The following is a 13517-nucleotide window of genomic DNA, read 5'->3' as shown; positions in this document are numbered from 1 at the left end:
TCATGTCAGGAACCTTAGAGAAGCTGAAATTCCTAGTGTGTTTGAGTTGCTAGGCTTGCTGAGTTCCTAGTGTGTTTGGACTCCAGGGTTTGGAGCTTTAGTCCTAATGGTTTGTTCTCTTGTAAATCTTTATTTAATTCTTTGGTACCCACCTCCTCCTCTCCTTCTTTCCTAGTAAAAGAAGTATGGTGCTTTCCCATTCCCCCGAAAATCAGTGTCTTCTGTTGGGAAGTGTTTCATGGTTGTATTAATACCTTTGACTTGCTTCAAAGGAAAAGACCAACTTGGTGTTTATCCCCCAGCTGGTGTGTTCTGTGTAAGTTGTGGTGAGACTGCCTTTCATCTCCTAATCTCTTGCCCTCTTGTTTGCTTTATTTGAAATTGGTTTTCTTCCCTTTTTGGATGCAGATGGTCTTCTCCTGACAGGTTGGAAGGATTGTTTAGCCCTACTGTTTTAGCTGCACTAAAAGGAGGGGCAGGATCTTGGGGAGAGGTACAAGAACAACGGTGCTTTGGACAGTTTGGGAAGAAAGAAATTCAAGAATATTTGAAGGAAAAGAAAGGAACATGAAAGCCTTGGTAGAAATCATAACCTTAAGAGTGGCATACTGGGCAAAAAGTTTGAAACTTTTCTCAGACTTTAAGGTTGAAAACTTCTTTAGGGCTTGGGATGCTATTGCTGCCTCATCATCTAGAAGACAGAAATCTATTGAGAAGTGGTCACCCCCCATTATGTGGCTGGAAGAAATTGAACTTTGATGGGAGTTGTCTGGGTAATCCGGGCCCCTCAGGTATGGAGGGTCATTAGGGATAAGGAAGGAAACATCATAGCCCTATATTCTGGACCTGTAATGTGGCAAGAACAGAACTATTAGCTGCAGTATATGGGGTCGAGAAGGCAAAAGAGATTGCCATTGATAGACTAATCATTGAGGGTGACTCAAGAACTATTGTAAAATGGCTGAAGGAGGGGAAGGGGTGACATTGCACTTGAGGAATGAATTCAGGTGATTTAAATGGTTATCAAAGCACATGACAATCAGAGTCAAGTGGGTAAGAAGAACTGCCAAGAGTTGGCAAATGGTCTAGCTAAGCATTGGGTACAAAGAATTCAATTGTTTTGGGATCAATTGTAATTTTGGATTGGGTCAGCTTTTCTACAGCTGTGTTTTTTCCTTTTTCACAACCTCTTGTTGTATTCATGCCTGATTTTTATTAATAAAATCAATTCTGTGTTGGTGGTCAAAAAAAGAAGGCAGAGAGAAGAGGCTAAGTAAAGCTATGATAAAGTAGCTTATCAAGAGGAACTTAAATGGAGACAGTGGCCTAGAATTGTTTGGCTCAACGCTCATGATAGAAACAGGTTTTTCAATCAGATGGCTAACTTTAGGAGGTAAAATTCGACAAAGCAGCTGGAAATTGAGGGAAGGGTGGTGGTAGATGAGGGAGAACTTAAAAAAGAAGTGGTAAGCTATTACAAGAATCTGTACAAGGAGTACAGGCAGAGATCAAAGTTTGAGGGGGAGACGGCCTTGGGCCATGATGAAGATTCAAAGTATGGATACAATACAGAGCATATCGGGCATATTGTTTCAGTTTTCAGTACACTAAATCTTGAGAGTTGGGACATTTAGCCACTTTTGAAGGGTAATACCCTTCCTAGAAATGGCCTGGGTGAACTTTCAAAAGTTGATTTTTTTTTTTTTGTGTGTGTGTTTCCCAAGTGTATTGCCCCTTTGAATCATGCAATATGCAATTTTTGAATATCAGAATCTTGGCCACGATGGCTTCACTGTGCTATTTTACAAGAAACGTTGGCTATTCGTAAAAAAAGACTTCATGAGAGCAATGCAAAGCCCCGTGACTAGGTTGTGCTGGAAAGAAGTTTGAATAGTACATTTCAAATTTGTGTCTAAGAAAGGAGGGGGAAGGTAGCTTGCTGAGTTTAGGCTAACCAGTCTTGTTGGCAGCTTCTACTAGATCTTGGCAAAGGTCCTAGCAAACCAAATGAATAAGGTGCTTCCATGCATTATCTCAAATACACATGGGGCATTTGTACCAGAAAGATTTATGCTTGAAGGAGTTCTAGTGACTAATGAGCTTATAGGTTCTAGAATCAAGAGAAGAAGGCCGGGGGTCCTATGCAAGGATTACTTAACAAAAGCTTATGATCACACCAATTGGTCTTTTTTGGACTACATTCTCAAAAGAATGAACTTTAGGTCTTTGTGGTGGAATTGGGTCAAGATATGTTTGGCACACCCAAATTTGCTTGCTTGATAAATGGTTCATCTTCAGGTTTCTTCAATAGCTTGACAGGGCTCTAGCAGGGAGATTTCTCACTGCAATTATCCATATGTGTGTTGGAGGCAGTCTCCAGGATGACCATGAGGGCTTTAGAGGGAGGCTTTGTTGATGATTGTCAGGTGAGCAATTCAGAAGGTAATGTGCCCTTGCTTCATTATGCTGATGATATTCTTTATCTTAGCAGAGATTAGCTATCTCTGGATACTGATTGAATGGTTTGAGGTTATCTTAGTTCTGAAAATCAACTACAACAAAAGTGATGATATTCCTGCGAGGGAAGTATTGAACTAATTCAAGCTTGCAAATACATTTGGGTTCAGAACTGAAAGTCTTCCAACAAGGTATTAGGGGCTGCATATTGGTGCAAAATGTACCTCCAAAGCCATCTGGGGTACAGTTATTGGAAAGATTAATATGAGATTATCAGCTTGGAAGGTGAAGTACCTCTCCTAAGTGCTAGGATAACCCTCATCAAAGGAACTCTCTCACATCTCCCAAAATATTTTATGTCCTTGCTTCCTATTTTGGTTGCTGCAGAAGACAGACTAGAAAAGCTGGAAAGGGACTTCTTATGATGGGTTGGAAAGGAAACCAGAAAATCCATCAGGTGGACTGGAGTCTGGTGTGTAGTTCCTAGGAGGCCAGGGGCCTAGGTATTAGGAGACTCCAGCAGTTCAATACTGCTCTCCTGGGCCAGTTGCATTGTCTGTTTAATACCTCCCCACATGGTATGTGGAGAAATATAATAACCAAAAAGTTTGGCACCAGCATCTCCAGTACCCTGGCACAAGGAATGTCTTGTGGCTTTGGCTACTCGGTGTGGAAGGGAATAGAGAAAGTTCATTAGAGGTACAGGGTTGGGGAACGGGGTGTGGGTCAGATTCTCGTTGGATAGTTGGTGTGGGGACAGACCTTTAATGGAGACATTTAGAGCTGTAAATCGGGTTGTGCCACCCGCAGCCTGACACGATGGTATGGACTGGTGTTGGGCTTGAGTTTTCAGGCCCACAGGCTGGCACGTGGCACGGCCCAACCCAGTCTATATATATATATATATATACTCCAATTGTATACATCAAATTTCATATAAAATAAAATTTTAAGACTTTTTTTCAATTTCTTTTGTCTATTTTGTTCATTTATTTTAAATATATCTCTCATATAAAATAAAATCTTCATTATTTTTTTCAATTTTTTTTTAAATATACCTCTCATGGCTTGGCCTGGTCTAACCCAAGGCTTGGCCCATGGCATGGCATGGCATGGCCCGGGCCCATGCCATGGACTGTGCCGGGCCAGACATCTGAAGTATCCAAGAAGTAGCAAGCATGGCCCGGCCCGCCAAAAGCACTGGCCACCCGTGGGTCGTACCTATAGAGGCATTCCCATCATTATTTCTCGTTGCAGAAGGTAGGGAGGTTCTAGTGGCTAACCAGATTCGGTGCATGGAAATTTGATGGTATGCCCATCCTTTGGAAGGTAGTTAAATGATTGAGAGATTGAGAACCTTCTTAGGCTCCTCTCACTGTTGTGGAGATTTAGACCTTCCAAGAATGGGAGGATGAAAGATGTTGGAGGTGGACTGAAGATGGAGTCTGCTCTGTCAAATCATTCTACAGTAGTTTGTTGGTACATGCAGCTGCTGATTTCTCTTGTAGCGAGGTTTGGTTACTCCATGCCCCATCAAAAGTAAATTTCCTTGTGTGGATTGCTGTGCTGGGGAAGACTCTCCTAAAGGAATCTGATGCATAGAGACATCAAAACTCTTTGGAGTGCTTTCTCAGTGGCTCCTACTCTGAGTCTGTTGATCACCTTTTCATTGGATTAGGAACATTTGGACGTTTTTTTGCAGCATAGTGAACTGCTGTTGATGCTATCCCAGATCAGTTAGGGAGCATGTTAGTAGCCAGAAGCTGCAGGGACTCACCAAGGGGTTAGGATCTTGTGGAGCATAATCCCTCTGGTGATGATGTGGGTGGTGTGGACGGAGAACGGGAGAACAGCAGATTATTTGATAATAGAGCTAAAGCTGCGTCTGAAGAGATTAAGTGGGCTGTTGCAACATTGCACTCCTGGTTCTCAGTTCATGAGATGTTCAAAGGAATCTCCCTTCATGAGTATTTTGATCACTCAATTCTGTTCGGTTAAAACTGCTGCATATCTAACTTTTTTGTAGTGCAAAAGTAGTGCAAAAGACTGATCCTTGGAATGTTTACTGTGCATCCTTTAGCGTCATGTGTAGACTACTTGCATACATGAAGCATACTTGTATATGTTTAGAGTAACACATGAATGAAATTACCTTCCCTTTTTTCTCAAAAAAAAAAAAAAACTGTACCATTTTTCCCTTATTTACTGGCTAGATAGGTGTAGACAACACGTGGAACAAGTTAGCTGGCTCAAAAGACAGAAAACAAAGCAAGTAATGGCAAGAACTTGTAAGAAGGGTAGGTCATGTAATGTTTTACAACATTTGTGACAATAACTCTCCTTGTGTAGTAAACAAGGGGAGAATGAAAGGTGCTATATTGATCCAAAAAAAATGGAAAAGTGCTAGGTTAGGTATTTCTGAGGATTATAAATGTGATTTAAAGGTGAAGTGTAGCAGCACTTTTACTTACATTTATTCTTAATACTTTATTTATTTATTTGTTGAGAATGGATTATGTGTGATATGTTCATTAATCTGAAACTATAATGCAAGAGTGGAGAAGGCTACCCCTATTAGACCTGTTCATGGGCCAGGCTCAGGCTTAGCTTTTGCCAAAACTTGAATCAGCCCCAGCCTGAAGCCTGAGCCTGAAACAGTGTAAAGATGAGCCCAAAGCCTGGCCCGTGAACAGGTCTAACTAACCCATATAGACTGGCTGTACAAAAAAAAAAAAAAAAAAAAAACGGAAATACAAAAATCAATTACATCTTAAACAAGTTACTGGGGTCAAAAAAGTGAGATGCATGGATGTTATGAAATTCTTCAAGAGAGCCAAGAGCCATGAAAAGGTCTTTGCCACAGCTTTCCCAAGGATTTCATCATCTTGAGTTTTAATGTTCTTGAAAATTCTGAGGTTCCTCTCCATTTAGATGGTCCAATATATGGCTGCTGGAATTAGACACCAAGCTATTTTATCGTTTTTACTCGGTCCATTGACATGCCAGCTGAGGAGGGTCTCTGTGGAAGTTTTAGGAAACACCCCGCTTAACAAAGAAAATGATCTTACAGTTTGGGAGCTGAGTGGGCAGTGTATAAACAGATGGGCAGAAATCTTGTATGGATAAACCTTTTATACTGGTGTAATCTATGTGGTCTTTTATGCTCAAGTTTCATGTTAAAATCTTCTGTTATGTCAAAGCCCAAGAGCTCTGGCATTTCTGATTTTCTTGGGCTATAAATCTTATAATTTCTTGATGTATTACCCCTACTTTCTCCCTCCCTGAGTTGTTGTAAGACACTCAATTATTCTGTTAACTTGCAAGAACTTGATGTTTGGTAACATTTACTTCTATCATTCATTTCTCTTAAATTAATCACGACGTCTTTATGGGGCAAATCCAGTGTCCAGAAATTCCAAATACAAAAATGTGGCAGAAGCTTCTAAACGTAAAAACTGTATTTTAAAATATTTCATGAGAAAAAATCTTCATATAAGTTTCATCTTCAGAAAATATCTAGAACTATCTCTATGGGATTATTTGATATTATCTTTGCTTTAATGACTGGTTCATTTTTTTTTTTTTTTTTTCGTCCAGTTCCCCTGAGTGCACACATTCTCCAGACCCAGACTTTCCAGATAAAAGTGGAACTAAGGAACCAGAGCAGCAAAGCCAATTGATCCCAAAAATAGAATCAAATTTGGTGGAGAAAATTGATATTCCACAAAACTCTCCAGATCTCTTTGGTGATAAAAAGCTGTCTGACAACAGTGAAGGGCAGGCAGGCAGCTCTAGTGATAGTGGAAGTGATAGCGATAGTGAAAGTGATAGTAGTGACAGTAGTGACAGCGGAAGCCAGAGTAGAAGCAGAAGCAAAAGCAGAAGCCCAGGAGGAAGTGGGAGTGGGAGCAGCAGTGATAGTGAAAGTGATGGTTCTTCTAGCAGCAAGGAGGGATCTGATGTTGATGTCGATATTATGACTAGTGATGATGACAAAGAAGTTGAACATAAATTGCCAACCCATGAACCCATGTTCCCTACCTCCCCCATTCAAGCAGGAACATCTAGCCTACCAGGAGAAAATGGCATTGTTGAAGCTAAACAGGATGGGAACATGTCTGATGAAGATATAACCATTGATGATCATGAAAATGAAATAATTGAGATCACTGATCCAGTTCCTAGCAAAGTGGAGCCAGGATCTTTAGAAGAGACTATTCCCTTTCCAGTGTCCCGTGATAAGAAACAGGAGACCCAACAGTTCTCTCATTATGTGCACCATGATGATGAAAGAGAAGGTGCAATGAAGGATGACTTGGGGAATGAGCAGTCTGACAGCTCAGAGAGAATATCCAAAGTCAAATCTAAAAGAGGTTCTGACACAAAGAATTTCCATGAGAAATCTGAAACTGCTGGAAGGGCTAAAGCAGGAGGTTCATCTCAACCACCAATCTCCATGAGGAATAAGGAGACAGTTTTCTCAGGGAGCCCAAATGACTCTTCTCCTGATAGGTTTAGCCAAGCCCCATATAAGGACCAAGCTGTAAGGACAACTGAGAGAGTGGGCAGGGATGGAAATTTAGATACTCGCTCACAGAAAGGATACAACCAAACAACTGGAAGATCTGTTGTTGACATCCAAAAGCCAGGTCAAAGATCTGCTGATCTTAGTGCCAGGGGGAAGACTCCAGACATGTCAGATAAACCCAGCAGATATGTTGAGAACTTGGGCCGAGGTGCTAAACTTTCTGAAAAGAGTTCTGCTTTTGCAGATGAATCAGAAGTTTCTGTCATGGGGAGCATGCGTCCACATGGAATTTCCCCCATATCGAAAGATAAAGTTCATAGAGAAACACAAGGTGGAGACAGTTATGCCTATGAGAAATCACAGACAAAAGGTGGGAAGGAGAGTGGTTATGGAGACAAAGCCCCAATGCTCTCTGATTCACATTATAGAAGGCATGGAGAACAGATCAGAAAATTCAAGGATGGGCATATGGCATACTCGCAAATGGACTCTTCTCCCAAGGATAACAATAGAAGTGATGCGGACAAATCTCCGGTAGTTAATGGGAAAAGTAATATGCTGAGACGAGAGTATTCAGACTTGGAGCTGGGTGAACTTCGTGAGCCCATACCTGGTGAGGAAGCCAAGGGGGTTAAGAAGCAGTTTGAGAGAAAAGGTTCATTCAAACTATCAGATAGTAAACAAAATGCATCAGATAACTGGACTTCAGATTCAAGTAAAGGAAGAACTGCAGCAAAAGCAATTCAAGAATCAAGAAAGCAGTCACCACCAAACATGAGAGCTAACGTTTTCAATAACCAAGATAGCTCATCTAGGAAGAGGACTCCAGAAGATGATATTGAATCAATGAGGCCTCATCAGAAGGTTGTGCCTTCACAGGCACAGCAGTTTTCCAGAGTAAATGCTGATGACTCTGAAGTTGGGTTGCAGTTCAGTAAGACAGTAGACATGGGTAGTAAGTCTAGGAAGAATGAGACACCAACGAACCAGGTCATCGGTGTCGAAGGTTATGGAAGCACTAATAAGAAGGCTCCTATCAGTGTATCACAGCAGCGTGATGGTAAAGGTGCAGGCCAGACATTAGCTCGTGACATTGTGAAAGAAACTAAATCCCAAAGATCTAATGCTGCAAGTGATATCACTGAAAGAAGAAAGGATGATTTCTGGCTTGGAACCAATAATAGTCACAGGAGGAGAGAATCTTCTTCTGATGAGGATAGTTGTTCTTATTCCAAGTATGAAAAAGATGAACCAGAGCTCAGAGGTCCAATAAAGGATTTCTCACAGTGAGTAACTTCCCTAATTGGTTGCATATAACTTATCATTTTCCCTTGATGACATTGTATATTCAGTTGATTTTGGACAGGCTCAAAATATTTTGCTGATTATTCTTGTGTGCATGTTACAGATACAAGGAATATGTGCAAGAGTATCGTGAGAAATATGGTACTTATTGCTCCTTGAACAAGAGCTTGGAGGCTTACAGGTATTATATTAGGACTCCCCCCCCCCCCCCCTCCCTCCTCGTTTGGTGATACTATTACATGCTTGCAGCCCATAATTTCTTCCGTAACATGGTAAATTTGTTCAACCAATCATGTGAAACAACTATGCAGGAATGACTTCCAGAAACTTGGACATGACCTTGAACTTGCAAGGGGAAGGGATGTGGAAGGATATTATAACATCTTGGAGCAATTAAGAGAAATGTATCGTCAGTGTGGAATGGTAGTTCATGTTTGCACCATTTTAAATTGCTAGTTTTGATTGTGTGTAGTCTTTTTTTTTTTCTTTTCTTGTTTCCAAATCAATAAATTAATTGGGGACTCTAACTTATGCAGAGACATAAGCAACTGAAGAAGATATTCATCGTGCTTCATGAAGAACTGAACGTAATTAATTATGCCAGTGTTACCTTCTTATTTCAAGTTGTCATCCTTTTCCTATTCTAGGTTCTTTTTATTTTATCTATTGGCTAGTGATGCACATTATATTTCTTTCAACAGCATCTCAAGCAGAGAATCAAGGATTACGCAGATGCATATACAAAAGATTAAATTTCCTTAATTCACTCTATCACTCCAAAGTTGCATGTGAAAATTTCCATGTCAGCCGACTGTATAAGGTCTCAAGATAGGGCTCAATGGGTTGCTTAAAAACACTTGGCAGAGTTTAAATTGTTGGTAATGGATGGTGTTCTGTCATGGAGCTTCATCTATGGCGATCTCGTTCATAACTTCAGGTGCCTACTAGATCATGTGTCAGGCGAGATACAAAAGGACAACCAGTAAACCCAGAAATCTTGCAGGGGGGAAGGAAACATTAGAGAATCAGCATGGCCACCACTTTCTGCAATTTGGCAATTATGGTCCACCTTTTTGTCACTTCCACAAGGAAAAAAATGTTTTTTATTCATTTCTTCCTTCTGTGTTTTGGCTATCAAGATCTCCATGGTGAGCATTGAGAAGGTAAATTTGTATAATATGTATCCATATCATTGATACAAGAATGATTATTCAAGTGTACAGGTCCCTAACAGGTTTCTTTAAGCTTTGTTAGTGTATTTTTCTCATCGGCCATTCAGCCCATTTTCATTTTGTTTCGTCATGTCTAATCATCTTTTGATTAGATCAACAGTATGGATCAACAGTATCATCAGAGATCAGTGTGATTTAAGTTTCTGTTGAGAAGGTCGGCATTGTCTTGGTGAAGGAATGATTTTCACATTCTACGGGTCTCGGGAGTTTTATGCTGCGTAATACGTCATGGAGGCAAAATAAGCTTTGACCCTGCAACATCATTTATTAACTATAGGTCAAGTCCAAACGAGTCTCTTCTTCTTCTCACTGATGTAGTAAATGTGTTGCTGACAATTTTTCTGCCAATGCAAAAATAGATTCATGACGTATTCATTGGAAAAATCATTTTTTCAACTCATCCAAATGTATTTTTGGCTTTATGGGTTTTTCACCTAACATGATTTCAAGGTTTTACGTGTGACGGTGTGAGCATGATTTAAAGTATTGATACGATACGCCCGATATGGTCTGAAACGCTTGTTTCCAGGTGTTTTGTACCCTCAACTTTTTTAATAATAAAAAACATGTTTTAAGCTTCTCAAAAAATCAAACTTTGAAAAAAAAACTTAAAAAAAAAAGGTGTTTCGGCCGTTTCTAAGTACTGATACGATACGGCTGAAATGCGATCGTATCGATACTTTGAACCTTGGGTGTGAGGACTACCTTACAACACCAGAAGCCATTGTGTTAAAACCCATCCAAACAGGCATTCACTCCCTAGAGTTTTTGCATCCCTTATGGTCCGTTTGGTTATCAGGAAACAGTGGGATGAGAAGGGATGGAATGGGAAGGGAAAATTTTATTTTCTCATTTTTGGTCATTGTGCTTATTTGTTGAGAGCCTGAGACCCACCATCCGATAGAATCTGCTTCCAGCGTTTGGTTGATAAGAATCTCCATGAAAAAAAATAAATACAGATACATGCTTAGAGTATTAAGTTATATTCATTAAAAAGAAAAGAATCAATAGAAGAAAAAAAAAAAAACTGTTGAAACCTCGGTGGTTGGCCTAGAAATAAATATAAATAAATGTATATCAATATAATAAAATGCCAAAATTTATCAACAATACAACACAAAAACGGTAGAGATTGATCTCTAAACGCAAAGATACGGAAGTTGGAATTGAAATAACAAAATGTCGGCACTCGGAAGCCAGAAAAATGGTACCAAAAATGGCAGACGCCATACCAGAACAAGTTGGTAGAGATTGGAACATTTTGGTACAAGGAAAACACCAAATCTGGACGAGGCAAACGTCGAAAGCCAGATCTGGAGCTCTGCCATTCAAATGAACACCTCGAATAGCAGTTCAGGTGCTTTCTGGCAATGGAGGTTCGTCTAGACGAACAGGGATAGAGGTAGAAGACGGCAAGATTCGAATGGAAACTCACTCAATGAAAGGAGATAAAAATGGTACCAAAACAAATGGAAATCGCAAAGAAGTTGCCAGAGATGGTGCCGACGCTCTCGACAAAGTTCTCTCACTAACTTTCCCTTCTCAGTGGGGTCGTACCACACAAAGAATTGTGAGAACCCACATCACATTTCTTTCTCGTCCCACCCCAGTGTTTTCCTCAAAACAAACACAAGAAAACTAGAATATTCCCTAAACATTCTTCCCATCCCCTTCTCAGCAACCAAACAGACCATTAGGTTAGAACAAGTTAAGATAAAAAAGGAGAGCTTTAGAGCTCTATGGTGTAGAGGCTATTTGGAATCAACTTCTAACTTCTAATTAGTTGGCTCCCCAAGCATATATGGTGCAACACTTGGTGTAAGACCATATACATGTGTAAGTCCGTATTAAATATAAGGGTAAATTGCATACTTTGTGGGGCTAATCTCATTTTAATACCTTAATTTCAAAATGTGTCAATGCAGTACTTGAACTTTGAAATTTATTAGTTTAATCTAAAATTGTTAATTAAAGTTAAGTGGCATATGAAAGGGCAAAAATGTCTTTCATGTGTCACCTGCTTTTCTTTATTTACCAAACATATAACTTACCTTATCTTAACTCTCTCTCTCTCTCATAAAAAGTCTCTCTTGCTATTCATACTGCTCATCTATTTGCATTCATTGATCGAGAGGGTAACCAAGCAAGATGATTGTGTGTCGTTTTGAGTGAGTGTTTTGCCATTGTTGCTAAACTCATGCCAATGGTAAGTTCCCATCTCTCCTTTCCGACCACGGTGACGTGAGATTTCTGACCTTAGCAGCACAAGAGCAAGTGCTATGCTCCCACATGCATATAAACGACGCTAGATTTCCATCATTCTTCTACAACTAGAGGTAATTATCTTATTCTTTTTACTTAACTCTTCTTCTCAAGATTTGGTTATTTTGGACCATTTAATATCAATTTTTGTTAAAACCAAATAGCTTTGATTTGTTTGTGGTTGACCGTTTTTCCATTGCAAAAAGCCCCACTCCTGTGCTTCATGTTCAAATCTGAGATTAAGAAGATTTAGTCTTCCACATGGATCTGAGATCATGTTTGCAGTGTTCTTAGAACTTAAATCAACGGCTTAAACATATAAACCGACAGCATGGATCATATTCACATACCTAAGATTAAGAAGATTTGAGATCATGTTTACATAACATGGAGTGATGGAGCATTGGGTTTAATAGAGTTTTTTGCCATCATCCATGCTATAATAAAGGAATCTACATAATCTATCTACAATTTCCAAAGAAAAATTATAAAATTCAAGAGAAATATAAATTATTGATGATGCATGCAAGGAGTATTAAGTTTTGATTTGATAATCTTTCTTCAACTATGGTGTAGAGCAAACAAAAGGGACAATATCTGTAACCATGTATGGATTGAAGGGAAATGCTAGACGACACTCCCAACACATGCCTTCATTCTGTTATAACGACTCAACTCCTCACTTGGAATAAATTAGCAGTACCGGAGTCGTTTTTAAGGCAACTAACTCAACTCTAACATTAGGTTCAAAAGGTTTCCACACAATCAAACTCTATTTTTATGGTGAGACCATCATCTTTGGTCACCCTTGTTCTCCCTCTTTTGCTATATTCTTCAACTCCTGCTACCCCTTCCTTTGTTATTACCTCAACCTAACCACAAACCCCCTCTCTTATCTTTTGCATTTTTCCAACATTTTGAAACAAACAACAACAAAAATGCATGAGTTCTGAAGCAAGGTTCAAGGTCGATATGCCAGTAGGGTGTATCAGCCTGTATCGGTGCCCGTTTCTCTTTTTTTTTTCAAATCTGGTTCAGGGGGTCAATTTAAGGCCTCGTCTATCCCCTGAACCACTGCCTAACCCGAAACACCCCCTGTAGGGGCGTATCGGGAAGGCCTCGATACGTATCAAAATTTTGAACCTTGTTCTAAAGAACTATAGTTTATGTTTTATCCCTTACTCTTTTAAAGTTATCAGAAGTTATCAGGTGCAATTTTTGTTCTATTCCCTACTCTTTTAAAGTCTGTGAAGTGTAATTTCTGTTGGAAGGGTTAGAATCCATCTTACGGATGGCCGAATCATGCTACATGGTTGGGTGAAATTTCAAAAATGTTCTAACCCTTCTGGGGATTGATTTCTCGATGTTTTGAAAAACTATATTTTTTTCGAATTGATCTAGCACTGAATCGGACCAGATTTGAAACCAAATCACAAGGGAAAATTATACCTGATAAGGATACCACAAAAGTAAATCCCAAGGTGGAAGTTCACGCCCAAATCACTCCTAAAACTAGCCTCCATTGAAGATGGCACAGTGTATAGGTGAAGTCAGTTCAGCAACACTATTTTCTCCAAAACTACTATCCAACTTTCTTGGATCGAATGGGTGAGTGAGTCTGATCTTCCTCAATGTTTTTCTTGCAACAACTTGAAGAAAAACTTATTAAAATCAGTTCTTGAAAGCCTAGGTCAAATTAGGGTTTCTTAGAAGACAAGAGAGAGGAAGAAAGA

General features: G+C 39.6%; 1 protein-coding gene across 1 annotated transcript in view; it reads left to right on the top strand.

Annotated features, from left to right (window-relative positions):
- LOC104609644 (dentin sialophosphoprotein-like protein) overlaps nucleotides 1-9548 on the top strand; it is a 51080-nt gene extending 41532 nt beyond the window's left edge. The window contains exons 8-12 of the mRNA XM_010276010.3: nucleotides 6055-8271; nucleotides 8394-8471; nucleotides 8602-8713; nucleotides 8827-8877; nucleotides 8992-9548. Coding sequence (XP_010274312.1) covers nucleotides 6055-8271; nucleotides 8394-8471; nucleotides 8602-8713; nucleotides 8827-8877; nucleotides 8992-9042 — 2509 coding nt within the window. The 3' untranslated portion in view covers nucleotides 9043-9548. The remainder of the gene's footprint in view (nucleotides 1-6054; nucleotides 8272-8393; nucleotides 8472-8601; nucleotides 8714-8826; nucleotides 8878-8991) is intronic.
- The last annotated feature ends 3969 nt before the right edge of the window (nucleotides 9549-13517 follow it).

This window comes from Nelumbo nucifera, chromosome 1, assembly GCF_055504915.1.
Source record: "Nelumbo nucifera cultivar China Antique chromosome 1, China Antique-T2T, whole genome shotgun sequence".
Taxonomy (NCBI): domain Eukaryota; kingdom Viridiplantae; phylum Streptophyta; class Magnoliopsida; order Proteales; family Nelumbonaceae; genus Nelumbo; species Nelumbo nucifera.
The sequence above is the reverse complement of the archived record's forward strand: the minus strand, read 5'-3'. Positions and strand labels throughout refer to the sequence as shown.